Source organism: Lemur catta, chromosome 10 (genome assembly GCF_020740605.2).
Source record: "Lemur catta isolate mLemCat1 chromosome 10, mLemCat1.pri, whole genome shotgun sequence".
NCBI classification, from domain to species: Eukaryota; Metazoa; Chordata; class Mammalia; order Primates; family Lemuridae; genus Lemur; species Lemur catta.
In genome coordinates, this window is record NC_059137.1 from 34,596,933 (window position 1) to 34,618,810 (window position 21,878).

Here is a 21,878-nt window from a genome sequence, read left to right on the forward strand (position 1 = left end):
ATTCTTTTGCGTGTGGAAATCCAGTTTTCTCAGCACCACTTATTGAAGAGACGGCCCCTTCCCCTTTCCCCATTTTTGGTGCCCTTGTCAAAAGCTAGTTGACTGTATATGTTTGGATTTGTTTCTGGGCTGTCTGTTCTGTCCCAGATGCCTATGTGTGTGTTTTTATGCCAGTACCATGCTGTTCTGATTATTATAGGCTTGTAATGTAATTTTTTTTTTTTTTTTTTTTTTGAAACAGAGTCTCACTCTGTTGCCCAGGCTAGAGTGCCGTGGCGTCAGCCTAGCTCACAGCAACCTCAAACTCCTGGGCTCAAGCAATCCTCCTTCCTCAGCCTCCCGAGTAGCTGAGACTACAAGCATGCACCACCATGCCTGGCTAATTTTTTCTATATATTTTTAGTTGTCCACCTAATTTCTTTCTATATTTAGTAGAGATGGGGTCTCGCTCTTGCTCAGGCTGGTTTCGAACTCCTGAGCTCAAAGGATCCACCCGCCTTGGCCTCCCAGAGTGCTAAGATTATAGGCATGAGCCACCGCGCCTGGCCTATAATATAATTTTAAATGAGGAAGTATGATGCCTTCAACTTTTTGGCTACTCAGGGGTCTTTTTTTTTTTTTTTGAGACCAAGTCTTGCTCTGTCACCCTGGCCAGAGTGCAGTGGTGTCATCATGGTTCACAGCAACCTCAAACTCTAGGGCTCAAGCAATCCTCCTGCCTCAGCCTCCTGAGTACGTGGGGCTACAGATGTGTGCCACCACGCTTGGTTAATTTTTCTACAACCTCAAACTCTAGGGCTCAAGCAATCCTCCTGCCTCAGCCTCCTGAGTCCGTGGGGCTACAGATGTGTGCCACCACACTTGGTTAATTTTTCTATTTTTTGTAGACACGGGATCTTTTTCTTACTCAAGCTGGACTTGAACTTCTGGCCTCAAGCAGTCCTCCCGCCTTGGCCTCCCAAAGTGCTAGGATTATAGGCAGGATCCATCAAGCCTGGCCAGAAGAAAGGCTCAGGGGTCTTTTTATGGTTCCATATGAATTTTAGGGTTTTTTTCTCTATTTCTATGAAGAATCACATTGGGATTTTGATAGGAATTACTGAATTTTCCTTCTTTTCTTTCTGAAAATATTGATGCAAAAGCCATTTGGCAGATTCCCTGTGTCTTAAATCCTTAAATAAAGGGCAGGAAGACCTAACCATCATCAAGGGTCCACACTTCATGTGGAGCTTCTCACCCTTCACAGCAACCACAAGGGCGGACTCAGTGGTTATTCCCATTTCATAGATGAAGAGTTCGAGACCCTGGCGACTAGTGAGTGGTGTGGCTTTAACCTCGGCACTATTGACATTGTTGTGGAGGGCTGTCCAGTGTTGTAGTCATGCCCATGTCTCCAGATGTTGCCAGATATCCCCAGGGAAGGGGGTACAAAAATCACCCCAGTTGAGAACCACTGCTTTGCCAGGGTGTGGCGGCTCACCTGTAATCCCAGCAAGGTGGGAGGATCCCTGAGGCCAGGAGTTTGAGACCAACTTGGGCAACATAGCAAGACCCCATCTCTACGAAAAATAGAAAAATTAGCCGGATGTGGTGGCAAGTGCCTATAGTCCCAGCTCCTTGGGAGGCTGAGTTAGAAAGATTGCCTGAGCCCAGGAGTTCAAGGCTGCAGTGAGCTATGATGATGTCACTGCACTCCAGCCTGGGTGACAGAGTGAGACCCCATCTCTAAAAATAAATAAATAATAAAAATTTAAAAGTTAGCCAGGCATGGTTATTCAGTGCCTATAGTTGCAGATCCTCAGGAGGGCCTTTTGCGTCTAGTCTCAAAAAAAAAACAAAAAAAAACTGCTGGTCTAAGGAGAGTATGGGTCGAGAAGGGCCTGTTCTCAGTAGGAAGGGACCACCCTTGGCCTGAATGGCTTCTGTCCATCCCATTGGAATAGGCTTTAGGAAGCCTGCCTTTGTCATTTTGCTGTCCCCAGGCCCAGGGGTCCACCGTGGCTACTGTACCCACCTATGTAGCCATCCTGCATACTTTGTCCTCTTGGCTGGTGCTGGGGTGACCCCCACCCACTCTGGGATGCCCCTCATTGGCTTGAGAACATCAGCACTGGAGGGACCCCTCCACCTTTTCCAGATGGGGATGCTGAGGCCCAGGGAGAAGGGACTTGCCCAGCCACTGACATCAGTGGGATCAGAGTTTGAAATGAGACCCCTGACTTCAGTCTCGGGCTTGGGATCATTCCACCTTCCACTGCCAGTCCCACCTGTCCCCAAAACACGTGGCCTTCATGTTCCTAGAAGAGTCCTCAATTAGAGGTAAAAAAGACAAGAAAACTCTAGACCCTCTTTTCCCTTCCTGAAGCTCCAGCAGCATTTCAAACGTCACCCCCTCCCCACCCCCTGCTTCCACCCCTCCTTGCAGTTTTGTGTGTACTTGGCTGAGGGCTGATGGGAACCCTGAGCAGGGTGACTGCCAGTGATCCAGCCTGACCCCCACCAAGCACCATTGCCTTCCCACTTACATACCTCCAGTGATGGGAGGCTCACTCTCCACCCTGAGCCGTCATCATTAAAAACTTCTTATCTGACACTTTGTTGGTTTTTTCCTGTGAAAACTGCCCAAGTGGGTTCATTTTTATGTACCTGCTGCTTTGTATGCAAAAACCAGCCTTATGCCTCTATGTGTGCACTGGGAGAGGCAACTGCCAGCTCCCCCTCTGCCTAAAGACGGCTTTCTATTGTGACTCACTGAGGGCCTTCACCCTGGGCCACCAACTTAGAGCTTGAGAAATGCCTGGGCATCTCAGGAAGGGTAATCACTGCTGATGCATTTTTGAAAGTCCAATTATTTGGTTGTAAATTAAGTCACTTGGCTCAGCAGCGTTACCATTTAGACGTTCATTCACAATGACTTGGCGTGCGTGTCTTTGGCTTGTCACTGTGAAGGCTGCCGTGGAAGGTGGTGGCAGGAGGCAGGTGGTGGCCACGTGGCTCACAAGCCACTGACCCAGCTCCCTAGACTCCTAGAACATTCAGCTGGAAGGGGCCTCTGTGCCCCTGCCCGATGCCTGACACAGCGGGAGGACCCTGTCACCCAGAGAGATGGACTCACGCCCTGGTTCCATGGCTTGGGGCGCCCTGCGGGGCGAGTGGCTTCTCCCTCTGGCCCTCGGTCTGTGTGTGTGCGGGGGGTGTTTTGTACACAGTGCCGGCCCTCCCAGCTGCTTTGTGAAGCCACAGGTTGGCCCAGTCATGGACCAAAGGCGCATTTAAGGTCTTCCAAGCAGGCTCTGTGGGTGGGATCTGCCTGGGTTCGGGGTGAGTAATGGGACCGCAGAGGTGCACCATTTAAATATTCGCTTTGAAACACTCCCGTGAAGTGACATCTCTCATTGCGCCGGGGAGGTGTGTGTGGAGAGGTAGCCCACGTCCGGGACGCGGCTGTGCTGTCCGTGCGTTTGGGATTCTTTGCTTTCCTGAGGACCTTGGGGCCTCACTGCCTGCCAGCGTCTCCTCGGAGGGGCCCAGGTCCCCAGCCCGCTCTTTGTCCACAGTAGTTTGCACGTGGCAGGTCGTCAGCTCCTCGGGCTCTGTCGTGAGTTCAGGGGACCTGTGTTCAGTCTCACTTCTGCCCTCCGTGGCTGCATAGCCCCAGGCAAGTCACTTGTGCCTTCTGACTGTGTTCCCCACCTCTAAACTGGAGACCGTCTCTTGGGGCCGCCGTGAGGCTGTACATGAAGCCCCCAGCAGCGTGGCGGCAGGGTGGGTAGGACTGGTGACGCTGCCTCGTGCCCCTGCAGGCACTCACTGGCGTTGTGGAGTGGCCGCACCGAGGGTGGGGTGGGTGGTTCTCTAGAGACAGAGATCCAGCAAAATGTCCCACCTCCCTGGAGATCAAAGAGAATGCAGGAGGGAGCAGAGGTTCTGACTCAAGAAGCCACTGCTCTCGAAACACAGCCCTGCCGCCCTGGGGGTGGGGTCATGGCAGGAACTACCTGTTCCACAGGCCTCTGAGTGGCCACGGAGGTGCCTTGCCATGGTCACCCTCCAGGCTGGCTTCCTCGCCCACGGCCACAGCAGGTGAGCGTTACACCTGGGCCTGGCTCCCCGCTGATTCAGCACAAACTCCCGTGTCTGCCTCACCCCAACTACAGCAAGTGCACACCTGTGGGGGTGGAGGCCCCCCACGCCAAGCACATGAGTGCTGCTGGGACCCAGGGCACGAGCCACTCATTGCCCTGCTCATGGAAGGCGGGAACCTGTGACGCCTCCCTCCCCTGAGAATCATCCTGCAAAAGTGTTTTGAGTGCACTTTAAATTCACAAGCTCGTTCTTTCTCTCCTTCCACTGATCTGGCCCAGGAATCTTTGCAGAATATAAGATTCATATGTTTAAAATGGCCCCAAAAGAAGAAAAGACGTGATCCCTTAGGGCCCCAGAGTGGGGACCAGGGCCCACCCAGGAGTACGTGGTTTTGGTTGTCTCACGTTTGTGTTTTGTTTAAGCCTGGGCAGAGGGCTCTAGGCGGCTCAGTGGCCCCAGGAATGATTTCCTTTCAAATCCTAAGGAAGGAGGATTCTTCCCTGTGGCCTCCCTTGGGTGAAACTTTCTGCTGTGAAAGGCAAGTGCCTTTGGACCCACCTTGCAGGAATGACCCTCTCGAAGCTCTCGTGGTACCGCCCCTCAGTGAGCCCACGCTGCCAGTCCTCGCTGACTCGTCCCGGGACCGGTGGTGACCTAAAAAAGCAACCACTGAGTCTGGCCTTGGAGCAGGCAGCTTCTACCTGAGCTGGGTTATACTGGGGGACCGGGTGGAGTAGCCACCACCTGCCCTGAGGAGATTATAGTCTGGAGGGGAGGGCGCATCCCCCTGGCTCTGGGCAGACCCTGACTAAATGACCGGCGGATGGACGGGACTGGGTGGGCAGAGGGCCCTGGCTGTGGGCCAGGCATGTGCACTGGGTCCAGAGGGGGTTAAGGCTCAGCCTGCCGAGAAACATCACGATGAACAGACAGGCTTCCCGAGCTTGGGATCTCACCAGGCTGCAGGGGAGCCACGTCTTGAGCAGAAAGAGTCCAAAGACCCACCTGGGCACCTGGGTCAATTGGGCTGAGTAGCCGAGCAGAGGAAGACCAGGCTGCGGGGGTAGCTTGGAGGCCCTGAATGCCAGGCTGAGAAGAAAGTTCAGGCTTCAGAGTCCAGCCGACATAGGTTCAAATCTTGGCCCACCATGCCCCATGAGACAAGGCACACAACCCTCCCATGCCTTAGTTTCCCCATCTGTAAACAATGATAGTTACACCAACTTAGTGGTGTTGAGGTGCAGTTTAAATGAGATCGTATGTGACAACAGCTCAGCTCCGTGCCTGGTGCCCAGCAGGGGCTTGCAAAGTGCTGGGTGTCGCTAGGCCTGTGTTGGCAGCGGGGCGCTGTGGGCAGGTCTGAGCCAAGGAACAGTGTTTGGGAGACATCTGGCTCAAGAGAGCAGCTCCCCAGCCACTTGTCAGGCTAAAGTGAGCCCCAAATCCCCTGTGTCTGGATTCCTATAACTGGGTCCTATATGTTAGTCCCAAAGGGCAATTTCCTTCCTTCTCCCTCATAAATATTATATGCAAGTATTTTTAAGTCATTTCATCATGAAAAGAAGCGATTTAACATAACTATTACCCAGGATTCCTCATGAAATATGCATCAAGCAATTAGGTCTAAAAGCGAGAGGTGAGGCCTCGCACCCTGCTCCGCGGCCGGCAGCTGCGGGCTGAGTAATGTTTTATTAAAGCCTGTGATTACGAGGCGAGGTGGGGCCTGTTATTAGGCCCGGCGCGCCGGGCACGTTTGATAATCCTGATGATGAGGAGGTGCTTTTTGTGATGATAATGAGTGATCTGAGCGCCCGTGACAGCTTCAGCACCCCCGGCCCCGCCAGCCTTACAAGACTCATTAGACAGGTCACCCACCAGAGACACCCCTAATTGTGACTTTGCTCTCACACGATGTCCTATCAAAGGAGACGGAGCCGATGCAGCAGCGGGGCAGGCGTGGGGCCACCGCCGTGGGCTGCAGCCTGTTGGAGCTCCCCGGGGAGACGCCTCCCGGCGTGAGGATGGAGCCTGTGCGCAGCAGCCCCTGCTGCCTTGAAGGGGGGCGGCCGGAGGTGTGGCCCTGAGCCGGGCTCACCTGGTTCTGGATGCAAGGCCTCTGGCTGCACCTGCAGCCTGCCTTGCTGTGTGCCTTGTCCAGGGTGGTGCACCCTCTGGCCTCAGTTTCCCCCGGGGTCCCTACCCCCAGGGAATGAGAGGAGAGCTCTGCAGACATGCTGTGTGGAGCAGCCGTGGTGCCCATGCATGCTCCTTGTCTAATGAAGCCTCTGTTCTGCAGAGGTTTTCATGGTTCCCCTTCTCATGCCGGCATCTCCTTTCACATGGAGGTGGGCGTCACTGAGGCCACCTGGCAGTCATTTTTAAATCTTCAACTGTTGTCAGGTGGCATGTCACTCCTGGGGACCTTGTGGCCAATTAGGATGTACTATCACACACAGCTCCAGGAGCGTGTGGACAAGGTGTCACCTGACCTTTGTGCTGGTTGAGGATTGGTAGATAGTCTTGGGTCCCTTGTGGTGGGGTCACCGCCCTGCCTCCGAGGCTGGGGGCACCCCCAGCCAGATGGTGCCATTCCTGGTCCTGGGAGGGCCCCTGTGCATGTGCTGCCTGCGGCCTTCAACTCCCAGCCCCTCTGCTGTCTCCGACCTGTGCAGTGGGCGCTTGGAGGCAGAGGCTCGGCGTGGGGGACACGTTTGCTCAGGGTCTGATGCCCCTCACCCGCCACCCTGCCTGGCCTCACATGGAACACTGAGGGTTAAGTGGGGCCCTTTCCTGGGTCTGGGGAGTGCTAAGGTCAGGAGCACCAGCTCTAGGCACCTGCTGATGCTGGTAGCTGTGTGACCTTGGGCCAGTTACCTCCCCTGTCTGGACCTCTGTGCTCAAGGAGACAGGGCCTGGCACATAAAGGCAGTCCTGGCTGATACCCCTGTGAGACAGGACTGGAGCTCGGGGCAGCAGCAGAGGGAAGCCCTCAGGCCTAGGCAGCAGATTGTGTTTGCACAAGAGGAATCCAGGACCCAAGGCTGGAAGCCATCAGAGACCATCTAGTTAGCCTCCCTGGGATCCAGTAGGGGTGGGGACAGAGCCCAAGAAGGCACAAGGATGGCCTGAGGGTCAGGGAACCACAGGGTGCAGCGCTTGAGCCAAGGAGGCTCAGTGTGTAAGCCTTTCTGTGTCTGCCTAGGAGTGGTCATGCCACACACGGGGCATTCACGGGGCCCTAGCTCTGGTCCCAGCTCTGCCTTGATCTCTGAGCTTCGTGACCAGCCTGCCCCATCGGCACAGCCTGGCTCAGGGAGAGAAACTAATGGGTGCTTACATGGGTGAAACAGGAATGTGTGGGAGGAACAAACAGCCGGCCCGGAGAGTCAGAGGGCTGTAAGGAGGTGTCTGACGGCACCGCACCTTGCTGTCTGTTGGCAGGCGAGGTGGAGTCCACAGCACATAGTTTTTGATACCTGGTGGCCATTCCGAGCCCATGGCCTGGGAACAGGGGGGCTTAGCCTCGACCTCTGGCTCTGTCAGAACATTGCCACCATCACTGCCCACCTCCCTTGTTGGATGGATGGTATGAGAACAAACCAGTGTGAAAATGTCACATTATTCCGTATCTGTTCCCCTCCTGGCCTCTTGAAAGTGAAACCGGCTGGCCCGTGCATCCTGCCTGCGGCAGCTGTGACCCATCTTCCACCTCCTCCGCTTTGCTCCCCAGCCTAGATCTGTGCGGACCACAGAGCCCGGTGGTCTGGCCGCCCAGCACATCGCCCCGCTCGGCGCACGCAGAGGGAAATGCCGTGGCCAAGGTCACACCCTCCTCCCTGCCTGGGTGTCACCGGCACTTGCAGCCCTGACTCCTCTCACCCACGCTCCCCCCTTCTCCAGGCAACGCTGAGCTTTTTAACTCTCCCTGCTGTTTCTTAGCCACACGGCTCGGCACTGCATTGAGGCGGGCAGTCCTTCCCGAGCCCCCAGAGTCGTGGTCTCTTCAACGTGGTGGGTAGGTGAGTCTTTGCCCAAGCAGGATTGTGCGTTTTCCCTTTAATGCACACCATTTCCCTTCTACCAGCCTAAGCAGGTGCGCCGCCTCCTTAGACGCGGCGAGGCAATTCTCCAGTGAAATGACCCTTCACTGAGGAGCAGAACTTGCCACAGGCTCTGTAATTAGAACATTTCCAGCCTTTAAAAATCTTGATTTAAATTTCAATTCTTTACAGGAATTATTCTCTCTTGAAATGTAATTGCTCTCCCAGTGATTTCCGTTAGGCCGAGGGTGACATCTCTAAATACATTATTACGAGCAGATGTATTGCTCAGAGTGTGCACTTCATTAAGCATTTGTTCTGTGCGTTTGAAAATGGTCCAGGAGCCCAAATGAAGGTATTATTAATAGAGTGGGTGCTGGTGGGCTTGGGGAGCCCAGTCCTGGCTGGCAGAGATGTGTCCAAGCCCCCCGGTGCCCTCAGGAGCAGCAGAAACCAGAAGAGGAGCTTGGGCAGAAAGGCCACCAGCCTTCTGCGTCCACTCGGAGCCTGGTGGGGCTGAGAAGGGTCTCCTGGAGGATGGGCCATGGAGATGGTGGCGAGAGGTTGGCCAGAAACTCCGGCTTTCTAACTAAGCAGCAGGCCTTTGGTAAATTGGACTGTGCTTTGGAAACTAAGGCATCCGCGCGTGTGGCGGCAGAATCCCAGTTCAATCACAAAAGGCCAGTCTCGGAGCCGAGTGGGCAGGGGACGGGCGGCCTGGACAAAGGCAGGCGATGGAGGCTGAGTGGTCCAGTGTGGCTGGGGCCAAGCAAGTGCTGGCGGGAGGACGGTGGCGCTCGCTGCAGGGGGCACGGGGCACGTGCACTCTGCATTGATCTCCAAGGAACCCAAGCCGGGCATGGTGGGCAGAGACTGGGCCCTGCTCCGTGGCGCTCTCAGGAGCCGAGAGGGTGGCTAAGTGATTACACAGATCGGGAAGGCATGAGTGTCCTCGCTGCAGTCAGGGGAAGGAGGCAGCTCTGTCTGTGGGAGCCTGGAAGACTGCCCGGCAGGGGAAACACGGGCTAGGCCTTGGGGCTGTGGGGTTTACTGAGGAGTGGAGGAATCAGAGGGGGGCACCCGCCTGGGGCAGGCTGGGAAAGAGCACACTTCTGCCCACATCCATTGGCTGAAACTAGTCACATGGCTAACTGGGTGCAGGGGAGGCTGGGAGATGTGGTTCCTTGCTGGTGGGCCCCTCCCAGTGAGTTTCCTACCCTTGAAGGAAGACCAGCTCACCTGCCACCCTGTTTCCTCATCTGCAAACTGGGGGTCATGACCCCTTGCCCTGCACATTTGTCTCGCTTGACAACTGGGGACATGACACACTGTGCACCTGCCAGACAGGCTTAAACAGGTATCTGCATCCATCACAGGAACAGGTGCCGAGTTTTGTTTGCCTGAAAAAGCCCCAGGAAGCTGTGTCGGAAGCCTCTCCTGTGGCAGTAGCTGCTGCTGGTTCCTGGCTGGATGCTGGAATTGAGGGTGCTCTTGGGAGCAGCTACATTCAGCTGGTCCTGGGCCTCGGGTCCTGGCTTGGAGAGGTGCAGCTCACGCCTACTTTGTGGCTGGGATCCCTTCTCTCCCAGCAGCTGAGGAGCCCTTGCCCCCTATCAGGAATTGGGCCTCGCCTCTGCCCGGTGCCAAAGGAGTAGTTCTCGGGGGAATGAGTAAGAATGCAGGACGGACTCTGCTCTCAGCCCCAGCAACATGCAGCCTTGGCCTTCACCGTTGCGCAGAACCTAATGACCTCTGTTTTGTTCACAGGAGCAACCAGGGTTTTATGCACATGAAACTGGCCAAAACCAAAGAGAAATACATTCTGGGTCAGAACAGCCCCCCATTCGACAGCGTCCCAGAAGTCATCCACTACTACACCACCAGAAAGCTGCCCATCAAGGGAGCGGAGCACTTGTCCCTCCTCTACCCCGTGGCTGTGCGGACCCTGTGAGCGGCCAGCTCTGCCCTGCTCTGGGGAGGAGCCTGAGGAATCGGAGGCCCCTGCCAGCCCCCACAGCCACTGGTGCGGCCGGGTCCAGTTTGTGTCGTGTGTATGGTACTATCACACCACTGCATGTCTCTAGAATGCTGTCACCACTTACGGGGGCTGGAGGAAGCCTGGACAAAGACAGAGGGACAGCCAGCACACCACCCCAGCCCCCACCCCACCCTCCTTGAGTTTCTGTGAATTAAAATATTTGCAAATCCAAAGAGATGCCTCCCAGGATGAACAGAGGCCCGGCAGCTCCAAGGGGCGGGCGGTGGGAGCTCCCTGGGTTGCATCTCTTTGTTCTCCAGCTGTCACGAAGTCACACCTGTGTATGGGGCACGGTTTTCCCACGGGCCCCTCTGGTGCTGGGAGCCAAATGCAGGCTCTTTGAGAGCCCAGGAGGCCCCAGGGGCCCACCCCGCTGGTGTGTGTGTGTGTGTGTGTGTGTGTGTGTGTGTGTGTGTGTGTGTGTGTGTGAAAATGTGGTCACACAGGCTGATCTACTTTTAGTCACTCAGTGTAATCATTAGATCTTCGAGGAATGGTGCAGTCAAAAAGAGGATTTAATTATTTATGAATAGGGTGTGTAAATAAAATAGTCATTTAATATATAGTCTTAGCCCCTTTTTTGTGTACCGCAGAGGGTTTCCAAGGGGCTTGCCTGCTGGTTTCACCCCCAGAGCAAGGTGCGTCTCCTGGGCTTTGGCTGTGCTAGACCCAGAGGAGGGGAGGGGGCATAGGCCCAGCTCAGGCCCTCAGCGGCTTCTGGACAGCAGGGCTGTCCGCGCCGGGGCTGGACTGAGGCAGTCGTGGGCACCCGGGCTGGAGGAGCACTGCTCGGCCAGAGGGACTTTCTCTGCCCCTGGGGGTCACCCTGCAGGAAAGCGCAGCCAGACCACTCAGGCTCCAGCTGTGGATGCAGTCAGGAGCCTCGAAGTTAATGAACAACCAGGCTTTCCCTCCTGCCCACAGCAAGTCCTCTAACACAGGAAAGGGTGGCTTAGGGAGGGAAAGTAATTTGCCTGAGGTCACACAGCTCATAAGCTGCAGAGCAGGCTCCATAGCCAATGCTCCTTATTGGGTCTGTGTGGCCTCGCTGTCACCCTGCTCTTGGAGAAGGCAGAATCCTGACCTGTCAGCCATCCACACTGCTTCTACACAGATAAAATGCCTACACATACACCCCCAACCGCTAACTTGCCCCTGCCCTCGACAGGGGCAGGGATTCTGGTTCCCACACATTCAGGGCAGACCGGAATAAGGCTGAGTCACAGTTCTGCCTTTCCCGCCCACCTGGCAGCATGACAGGTGTGGCTGCCACCTACCGAAGGAGGTGCAAGGAGACTCCGCTGAGCACACGGCATCCGGCCTGCCCAGCTGGTCCGAATGGACTGGAAGTTTGGGAACCATCATCCCTGATGCGGGTGGCAGGGCACGTGGGACTGAGCTTGGGCGTCACCAGCAGGTCCCGACACTCAGCACTGCTGTCTTTAGAGGTGGTTCAAGCTCACTGTTAGATGTGAAGACAGGCCCAGAGAAGGAAGAGGAGTTGCCAAGGCCACGTGTCAGGAGGGGGCAGAGCAGGACTAAAAGCCCCTTGAGGTGGCCGTCATGGACTCCAGCATTTGTGGCCACAGCCGTGTCCTTGGCAACCATCTGTAATGCCCGGTCCGCCTCCTGGGTTGTCTTCCCGGGCCTTGCCTGTCAGTCCAAGAGGGCCCAGCCCCCTGGGGTCACCACGTTGGCTGTGGCCTGCTTCTAGTCTCTGAAGAGGTCAGTCCTGCCCCTCTGCCTGTTTGCATTTTCCCAAACATCCTTCGAGGCAAGGGAGGAAGGAGTGAGTACCGGGGTGAGTCATGCTGTCCTTTTCGGAGGGGGTGGAAGTGAATGGGAAGATGGTGAGGAGTTGGCACTGGTCCAGACAGTGAACCAAAGGAGCCAGGGTCCCAAGCAGGCCGGTTAGAGATTGAGGAAGTGGGGGGCAGCCCCTGGGGCCGGGAATGGGGGGAGGCTTCACACTGGCAGGTTCAGGTTTGGCCCACGGGGCCCTTCCTGAGGCAGCTGGGGAGGCAGTACTGGGGCCACGGCCCTTCTCTGAGACGATCTTCCAGAGCAAATCTCTCAGAAAAGGCTCTGTGCCTGTGGTCCGAGTGCCGGGGGCTGCTTTGCGCTTCGGCCTTGCCTTTGCTCCTGTAAGAAATTCCGGGGACCCTCCCTCCTGCCCCTGCCTTCATCTTCCTCGAGTTTCCCTGGAGGCCCAACCTCCAACTCCCCACAGGGCTCGAGGCCGGCAGAGGAGCCAGCTTACAGGATGGGAGCTGCTAGAAAGAATTTTTTTCCTTAATTTTATGAACCTCTCCCTCTTCTTCCTCTAATTGTGACCATTTCCTCTGTCAGCGTGTATTCATGTTTTCTTGGACATCTAACAATTGAAACAGCTTTTCCCTTTCAGAAACACTCACATTCAGGTTACTGGCGTTGGTTTTTGTTTTGTTTTGTTTTGTTTTCATCTGCTGCCAATTAATGGGGGCAAAAATGAGCTGGATTTCTTTAAGGGGGGAAAAAAAGCTCCCTGCCACACAATATCTCGCCCTGAGTGTTTTGTCTCGGAGCACAGCCCCCAGCCACTCACGGCCTCGGTGCTAGAGCCACAGGGCTGTGTTCTTTCTTCCTTTCCCATCTCTGCTGGCTTCATTGTGGGCCATAATGCCCTGGCCACTTGAGCAGCTCTGTCCTTGAGCACTGAGGAGTTGAGGGTCGTCTTGGCAGACCCCAAACAAGATGGCGCCCCAGGAAGAAAGGAGGCTTTGTAGGGACAAGAGCCCACCTGCCTGTCAGTCCCACGGTGCCCAAGTCAGAAGAATTGCCTGGGCTGACATCTTCTCCCGGAGAGAGGCTTGCAGAGCAGCCCTTCTTGGGAAAGTGGTGAATAGGCTGAGGCTCTGGGAGGGCTGGGCCTGTGGTGGCTAGAGCCCCTCGGGAGGTGGCCAGAGTGTGAGCAGGAGGCATGCTTCCAGCTTCCTGCCAGGGCCTGTGTCAGCAGGCGGAGCCCCGGCAGGTGCTGTGCCTCTGCAGCAGTCCCGGGACCCGAGGCTTCCTTTGAACACTAAGCTCTGGCCACTCATCAAGACACTGTCACAAGTGGTGATGTCATTGACTGAGGGCCTGGCAAGGACAAGTGACCAGGGTGATAGTTGCCCTTGCAGGCCCTAGGAACAGTGCATGTGGCATTTGGCGTTGGCCGTGGATGCCCATGAAGGGTCCTGGCCACTGTCCAGCAAACTGTCCCATGGCCCTTCCAGAATCAGTTAACAGCAAAGACCGAATTGGGCAAGCTGTCCAGAGGGAGCCACAGGATCCACAGTCTTAGATGTAGGACCTGTTCACAGGCACCCTTGGGACACAGGTGGCCCTCAGCCGCTCTGCCACCCTCCTTGGGGCTGTTTGTATTACTGCCAGGAACCTGGTACCAGCCACCTACTGCTGAAAAGGTGTCCTGTAAATTTCCAGTTCTATGTGATACACTGTATAATGATGTATATTTAATGTGAAGCTTTTAATACACAAGTGTCTTGTTTAAATGCACCTCCTTGAGCATGCATCTTTTATTTCTTCTAAATGCAACTGTGTGCCCCAGGAAGCTAGTTGGATTGCCTTCTGCTAGCGAAGGCTGGGCTTCTGCCGTCATCTCCCAAAGGAAGATTGTTACAGGAAAAAAGGAACCTTCCTGCTTCCTAATTATGGGGAAGATAGAGCCCTAATGAGCTCGTTAAATGGAAACAAATTAATTTGTTCAGCAGACATCCACTGAGTGCCTACTGTTCCCCTCAGGTCTGTGGATTCAGAGGTGAATGGGACGTGGCCTCTGCCCTTAAGAAGTTTCCAGAGTGGAAAAACAAACACATTATTATATGTGATATAGTAGAGGCGAGCCCAGATGAGAGGGAATTCAATCTACTTGCGACGGTCAGGAAAAGCTGGGCCTGGGAGAATGAGTAGGAGTTCACCGGGGAGCCTGGGGGATGGATGTGCCAGGCAGAGGTAACAGGTGGTGGCATCACCAGGAAGTCGCCTGGGGCCCGGTATAGCACAGCCTGTCTTGATAGGAGACGGCAAAGCTCCCGGGACTCCCAAGGGCTTCACCTTGTAGAAGCAAAAGAATCAAGCAGGGCAAGGGAAGGGGTGTTCATCCGCTCATGCTAGGAAGTAACTTGCCCCCGCTTAAAGACTGGGAGCCACTGGCCTCCTGCTTTCTAGGGGAGGCGACTCCTTACGGAGAGGAGGGCAGGGCATGACTCTTGGCACTGGAGCTCCCATTGTTTGCCCTGACACCATCATCATGACAACATCTATGCAGCCTTGGGCCTGCCTGAGACAGCCCAAGCACCTTCCTCCTACAGGTGGAAACCCGAGGGGGCACAGGCTCCCCCAGCCTTCTCTGGAGTGGTTCTCTGGCCTCACCTCCCCCCAGGAACCCACCTGCCTCTCCTCCATCCCTCCCAAGGGGGTGGGCCTCTGTCCCCCAGCAGGCCCGTGCCCGCCCCTAGGATCCCAGGGCTTTGGTTCACCTCTCCCGCCTCTCTCCCACCTCCCAGGCCCCTCAGAGCATTAACAACCCTTCCTCCCTGCACCCCAACATGCCCGGGGAAGGCCTGTGTTCACGGAGGACAAAGCCCTGATGTGGCCTCATGACAAACTGTTCTGAGCTTGGTTGGGACCCAGGGGCCAAGGGCAATGCCAGTGCTCTGCGAGGGAAGGAGAGAAGGTCACCTGTAGACTTGGTTTTATGTCCGGGGATGAGCTGGTGACCAGGGGGAGGCTGAGCACAGGAAAACCCCTCCGCGGTCTACAGGCAGTGGTGGATGCCGGATGCCTTCCTCTCTGCACAGAGACCCAGCAGGGACAGAGGCTTGCTCAAGGCCACATAGCAAGTCCGCCTGCCTCAGGGTGCTTGAGGGTGGCCGGCACAGAGGGTCACCTTGGCCAGCACAGCTCTGGGATGACTGGAGTAGGGATGGGGGGGGTTTATCTTAGAGTTGATGAGCCCGTTTTTTCCTCACTGGCTCCCTCCTGAGTGGGAGCATCCTAGTCCTGCAATGACCAGTGTTATCTCTTGCTTTGGGGGACAGTTTCCAAAGGTGCCACGGTCCAACCAGGCAGCAGGAAGTCACCAGTGTGGCTCTGGTGCCCTCCTGTGGTTTCCTTCAGAATTGCAGCCAGTCCCCAGGAGAGGAAAACGGTCTCCAAGTCGCCTGGCCAGTTACAGAAGGAGAAACTGAGGCTGGGAGAAGGAAGAGGCAGGCAATGGGGAATGGTGGATGATGGGTGCTCTAGCAGAAGGGACAGAGGACGTGGCATGTGAGGCAGGCCTCATGCAGGGAGGAGGGGCACCCCAGCGTAGGCAAGAGCCGGAGGTGCCCTCTGACTTCCAGCCCAGTGCTCTTTCCACGGCATTGTGCTCATTCATGCCCACTGACAGGGAAGGTCAGCCTGAATTAGAGTTTACAAAATTTTGTTTCAAAGCTACTGACTTCCTGATTATTAAATTAGTAGGTACTTTTTACATATTAATTTGTATTTGTATTAGAGATATTTGTATTTCAGAAAAATATAAAGAAAATAAAAATTTCCCTAATCTCAAAGAACAGTACTTTTAATATTCTGAAATATCTCTTCAGTCTTTTTTCTATGCATAGATACAATTATTTTAAACAAAATTGGGCTCAAGCTGTGTTTATATAGTTTTATATCCTCCATTTTCCACTTAATATAGTGTCATGTCCTTTTTCCTTCATGTTATTAAATCTCCTATAACATGATGTTTTTTCATAGCTGTATGATACTTTCTGCCTTTAGTTAGATTATTCAAGATTTTTTTGTAAACAGCTCTGCAGGGAATATCTTTGTTCAGAAATCGTTACTCATATTTCTTAGAGAAATATGGAGAAATTCACAGAAGGGCCATTACTGTGTCACAGGCTAGGTACATCTCGAAGACTTCTTGTCCTCCAGAGAGACACCAGTTTATCTTCCACGGCTGAGCCTGGCAGTGCCTCCAAAGGAAACCTGTCCAGGTACATTACAGGACCTTTAGCAACTTGGAGTTGGTCTAACAGGTGAGGCATACGCTAAGCAGTTCCCTTTCATCAAAGACAGTTTGAGTTTAGGCTTGCCATGGGGGTAGGACAGGAGGCTGTCTGGGCTCTGCCCGTGGGGTGACCAACTGTCCCTACTTGAGAAGCTTTCCAGGGTGCAGGATTCTCAGGGCTAAAACCAGGCAAACTGGGACAGTTGGTCATGGCACCCTAGCAGCAAATCCTTACCTCCCATCAGCAGAAGCTCCCTCTGCCCCCGTGAGAGTGAGGTTCTGGGCAGGTGGGGGAGACCCAGAGAAGCTCAGAAGGAGCCCTGCCCTCTTGGGTGCTGGAGGCAGGTAAGGAGAGGAACAGTCGTTGAGGTTGGGCAGCACCATGAGGCTCAGGTTCACAGGCTAGCTCCATCCCTTTCCAGCTGTGTGACGTGGGCGAGCTGCAAAACTTTCCTCCACTGCAAAGAGGTACAAAAGCAGCAGCCTCGCAGGACTGTTGCAAAGATTACACGCAGTGTTGGGCGAGTGCCGTCAGCATGCTCTAGCATGGTCAGCCTGCAGATAAGGCCGGTCAGGATGAGAACAAGGTGTAACGGTGAGGTCAGTACAGCCACAGAATTTCAAAGGAACGGGGGTCTGGGGTGCTAAGGCAGGCTTCCTGTAGGAGGTGAAAGTGGAGTCCGTTTTACAAACAATAAATGCTCCAGCCCCACCGAGCATCTACTGAAGTAAGGTTCAAAGCTTACACCCCTCTTCCTCTCCAGATGGAAGTCCAGAGCGGTATTCGGCATTGCTCTCCACACCCCCACCTCAGCATCCTCTAACATCCCATCTTTGTTAGTTAAATTAATTCTAACATGCTATAGTTATTATCTAAGTAATAATCATCTGTTGTGTTTACTATTTAAATAATTACATTTGTTATTTATTTCAGTATTAAGCCTATTTATTGTCTTATTGTTTAAATGTTAAATCTGTACATCTTTATTGTTTAAATATTAAACATGTATTGTGTTCCTTATTTATTGTCTGTCTTTACCCACTAGAACGAAATACAATGTAGACTCTGCACAAGCAGGGATCTAGGAGAGCTCCTGGCACATAGTAGGTGCTCACTAAGTAATTGGTAGGTGATGTAGCGATGAAAGATCCTATTTGTGGCAGGCTTACTGTGTGTGCGCTTCACATGGCACGCACTTTCATCTCCTATGATGACAGCCCCCTGTGCAGACGAGAAACACTCTCAGAAGTGACCCAAGAAAAGCAGCAGTTGGAGGTAGTGGCGGGGGCTCAGAGGAAGACCACAGCCCAGAGGTGAGTGGGACCTAGAAGGAGCTACATGTCCCTTCTGCCCCAAGAACAAGAGAGAAGGGTGACATTCTGAGTCCATGAGCTCCATTGCCCCATCCATACCTGAAGGAGAATGAGCTTCTGTCATGCTGGATCTGCCATCCTGGGGGGCCTCCCTCAGGGTCTGAGGACATGACCACCAGGAAGGACCCTCATTCTGCAGATGGGGATATTGAGGCTGGAGGTGGGAGGCTTTACTGCAGCTACATCACCAGGAAGTAGTGGATCTAGGACTCAAACCCAAGTATTCTAACCTTGCAGCATCCCCTAACTTACCTGACCACAAGGATTACACATGGCTCTTATAAAAATACAAATTCCCAGACCCTCCCCCTTGGAGATTTTGATTCAGGAGGTCTTAGGTGAGACGCCAGGAGCCTATATGTTTCACAAACTCCCCAGGGGTGTCTTGTGACCGACAGTTCACGAGATACTCCTCCAGGGGCAAGGGCCGGGCTGCCCACTGCCTGCAGCTCCCCGTCCACCTGGGCCTCTGCACGGTGCCAGGAAAGAGGAAGGCGTCGACTACCCAGCTGTGCTTGTCTAGCTCTGTTTACCAAACGACAGGGATGTGGAGTCCCAGCCTCACCTCTAACTATGTACGTAAATAACTCAGGTAGGTCATAGGACTTCTCTGAGCACACAAATTATGCGAAAATCAGAGGAAATAACTATCATGGAACTGCTTGGGAAACCCACACACTATTGTGCAAATGTTTCCCGTTTTATTGACTCGGCCCTTGCTAGATAAAAATGTGTTTGTATTTCACAAGTGTGTCACTCAGACACCAAGTAAGGTGTCCTCGATCCTACCCAGAGATCAGCAGCCTTTCTGAGCCCGGAGAGTTACCAGGGGACACAGGCTTTGCTTGTAGGTATGCCTGGGAGAAAGGCAAAATTGGGGGACAGAAATGAGGCTAGGGAGAACAAGCCACCTGGTGTCTCCTTCCATCCCGCGCTTTTTCTGGAACCCACCTTGTTTAAATGCTAGTCACCTCTTCCAGGTAGCCTTCCCTGGTCGCAGCTGGTACAACTTCCTTCTCTCATCAACACTCAGAACACTGGCTATATGCCTGTCTCAAGCGATGCTGATCATTTCCCCTCTGGGCTGCAGGCTCATTCACTTACACATTCCTGGGCCCCGCAGAACCCCGTGTTTCAAACTCTAGGTCACTATCATGGGTCTGGATGCCAATTTAAAGCTATTAGTTCCCAAAATTACCTGAGAAGAATCACCTGGGCTGATGTTAAATACATACAGATCAACTGGCCTCTCCCCTGGAAATTCTGATTTTTTCTGTTTGGGGACTGGTGATCTATTTTTTAACCAAACTTCTAGGACACACAATCCAGGTCAATGTTTTCGACTCTGTCGTGTGCACACAGATCACCTGGTGAACCTGCATTTCTAACAAACTCGTGGGTGACGCTGGAGCTGCAGGTCTACGGACCACCACACATTGTTGGGCCAAATTCAGGAGATTCTTGTCTTCAGGCACATTGGGGAAACGAGGATTTGGTGCTATTGGTCTCAACCTCAGCACACCTGGAGGCCTTTTAAAATATACTAAGGTCGAGGTCCTACTGCAAACCAGTTAAATCAGAATGGGGGGACAGGTTTTGTTTCGTTTTTACAACTTCTCAGATGATTCTAATCAGAAACGGGGTTGCAAATCACTGATTTAGTAGGTCCTTATAGCACTGAAATACATGAATGAGCAAATGGAAGAGAACAAACCTCACAGGCTTGTGGGGTAAAACCTTGGTCTCGGTCATATGTGTCATAGATACAGATGCACGGGAGTTGTTAGATTATAGCAGGAGAGAGGCAATGAGCAGGGAGAAAGGCAGTTCACAGACCAGCCATGGGGACAGACAGACTGCACGGTTCAAGGACATGGAGTCGGGGCAGGGAAGGCAGGGCTGACAGCACTGGGGGGCTCTGCGGCATGAGACAGGGAGGTCAAGTGGGGGCAGCAGCAACAAGAAGCCTCTGTTTGAGCTGAACAATGAAGGATGAACAGGATATTGTCATAAAGCAAGCATAGCCTTCTAGACACAGAGGACAAAATGTACGCAAGTTTGGGGGCGTGTAAAGGAATGCATCAAGTTCAGGGTTGGGAACACGAAGTGGCTGGCCGTGTGGCCAGAGCCTGTGGGGTATGAAGGGGAGTGTGAGGGGGAGTGGCAGAGACAGATGCAGAAGATGATTGCAAGGGCCTGGGAAAAGTGAGCTGAAGAGAAAGGAAAGTCACTGACCCCTTGTTAGAGGATGACCTCAGGTAACCTCCTCTGGGCAGAGCCACTCACAGGAGCTGAGACTCCACTGACAGCTTGCGTAAAGCAGTTTTTTGGGACCTAAGGGCCCATGGAGTCTGATGGTACCGGACAACTTTCTAAAAAACATTTTTTTGAGGGGGAAGTACAGGGTGTTTAAGCAAGGATCCATCAGCAACATTCCCATGTTCCTCCCCACAAGAACCCACACCCTCCCTTTTAGTAGCTGTGCTCTCCGCCAGCATCTCATTTTGGCAAACATCTAAGCACCCTTTTTGCCAAGCACTGAGTTGGAGGACCAGGAAGGAGACAGCTCTGCCCTCGTGAGCTGGCAATGGGAAAGAGTCACCTCTTCATGAGTGACTCCAACGTAGGACAGGATGTCAGAAGTACCCCAAACTTTGTGCCATCAGAAGGCAGAGGCAAGAGCAGTCAGCTTTTCTGGGGTGATCAGGGACAGCTTCTGAGCAGAAAGGAAAAGGAGCTTGAAGAGCTCACATGTTTGATGAAGATGCAATGGTGAAAGGGGGAAACAGGCTTAACGTGCACAGGGATTTGAAAAACACTGAGAGGCTGCATGTGGCTGAAGCACAAAATGCATCTGGGGGTGGAGGTGGATAGACAGGGCAGAGGAGGCAGGACACAGCTCTGTACACAAAGTTAAGGAGTTTGGATTTATTGGGGAGGCAAGACGGAACCATCAGAGGTTTTTAAGTGGAGGGACTTGATCACACTTAGGTTAGAGGATATGAAGAACAGTTTAAGGGGCTGAATAATGAATGAAAGAATGGGTGGAAGAGGACAGAAATGAAGGGCTATCTTTAAGACAGATCCTGAATCCAAAAAGAGGGTTTTGATTTCAAACATTCGTATGCCAAGAAGAGCGAATTAAGGGCCTGAGGGTTTCTGACAGGGAACCCAGAGCTGGAGAGGCAGAGGTCTGTGCTGTGGCCTGCGGCATAAAAGAAACAGACTGGCTCCGCTCCAGCCCCGAGTGGGATTTTCTCACTCTTTTGAGTCTGTTGTGCCCCAATTGTATGTTTAATTTCAATCTTTTCCTTCTGTTCAGGTTTTACCACAGGAGAATAACCCCTCTCCATTCTAATCTGAAATTAATTATTTATGCTTATGAACATGCTGGATGTCTGCCTGGTTTATTTAGTTTTTGAATAATACATCTGAATAGGAATTCACGCAAGACAGGGCAAACATAATTTTGAGGTAAATGCCCTTTCCAACTGTTGTCCAATTAATTGTTCTAAACCATTGTGTAGCCTTGTCATTATCCTGTAGAGTCCAAAATCTATCTGTTGCACACTCATGAGATGCCAGGTGTCTGCAATTGACAGATTGGCACTATCAGGCCCCAACACCTGACCTTTACAATCTTATCTCCCGCTACTATGACTTTCTCCTCCGATCCAAATTCCACCCATTCATCCTCCAAGGTCCACTTCAAACACCTCCTACTCTATGAAACCACCACTGGTTCTCCCTCAAGGGGAAAGTCCCCTCCCTCATGCTTCTGAGTTTCATTTTGGTTTTGTATCCTGTAGCTGGCACACTGTAGGTGCCCCAGCAGAGTGTCTGCTGTGACGGGAAGTAGTGGGATCAACACCCATAGAAGCAGTTACATGCAGCAGCTGAGGCAGGGCTAGACAGACCAGACACACTTTGGGAGTCAGTGCCTACAAAGAGCTCTTGGGAGAAGTGGGCAGGAAAAGTCACCCACCAGGACCTGATCCCCCCACTAACGCTGCACTCTGGTGGGGTTACCTGCTGGACTAGCCCCAAGTAAACAGCATACACTTCCCACATTTGACAAGCCTCCTAAAGCACCCCTCCTCTCCAGGCCGACTTTGTTTCCTTCAACCCCTCACATCTGTTGTGTGCGTTGCAGTTTACAAGTAAGAATCAGAACCATTATTCCCGGTGATTCTCACCAACAGCTGAGGGATGCAACGTACAAGGCAGGGGTAATACTTTTCAGACAGGGATTTGGGACTGGGGGACCAGTGACTTGTCCAAGGACACTTCCAGGAAGTGT

At 53.3% G+C, this 21,878-nt stretch overlaps 1 protein-coding gene across 1 annotated transcript in view; it reads left to right on the forward strand.

Moving 5' to 3' along the window:
* The window catches only part of SHB (SH2 domain containing adaptor protein B), a 133,143-nt gene extending 122,806 nt beyond the window's left edge, over positions 1-10,337 (forward strand). The window contains exon 6 of the mRNA XM_045562446.1: positions 9,894-10,337. Coding sequence (XP_045418402.1) covers positions 9,894-10,077 — 184 coding nt within the window. The 3' untranslated portion in view covers positions 10,078-10,337. The remainder of the gene's footprint in view (positions 1-9,893) is intronic.
* Positions 10,338-21,878: the final 11,541 nt, after the last annotated feature.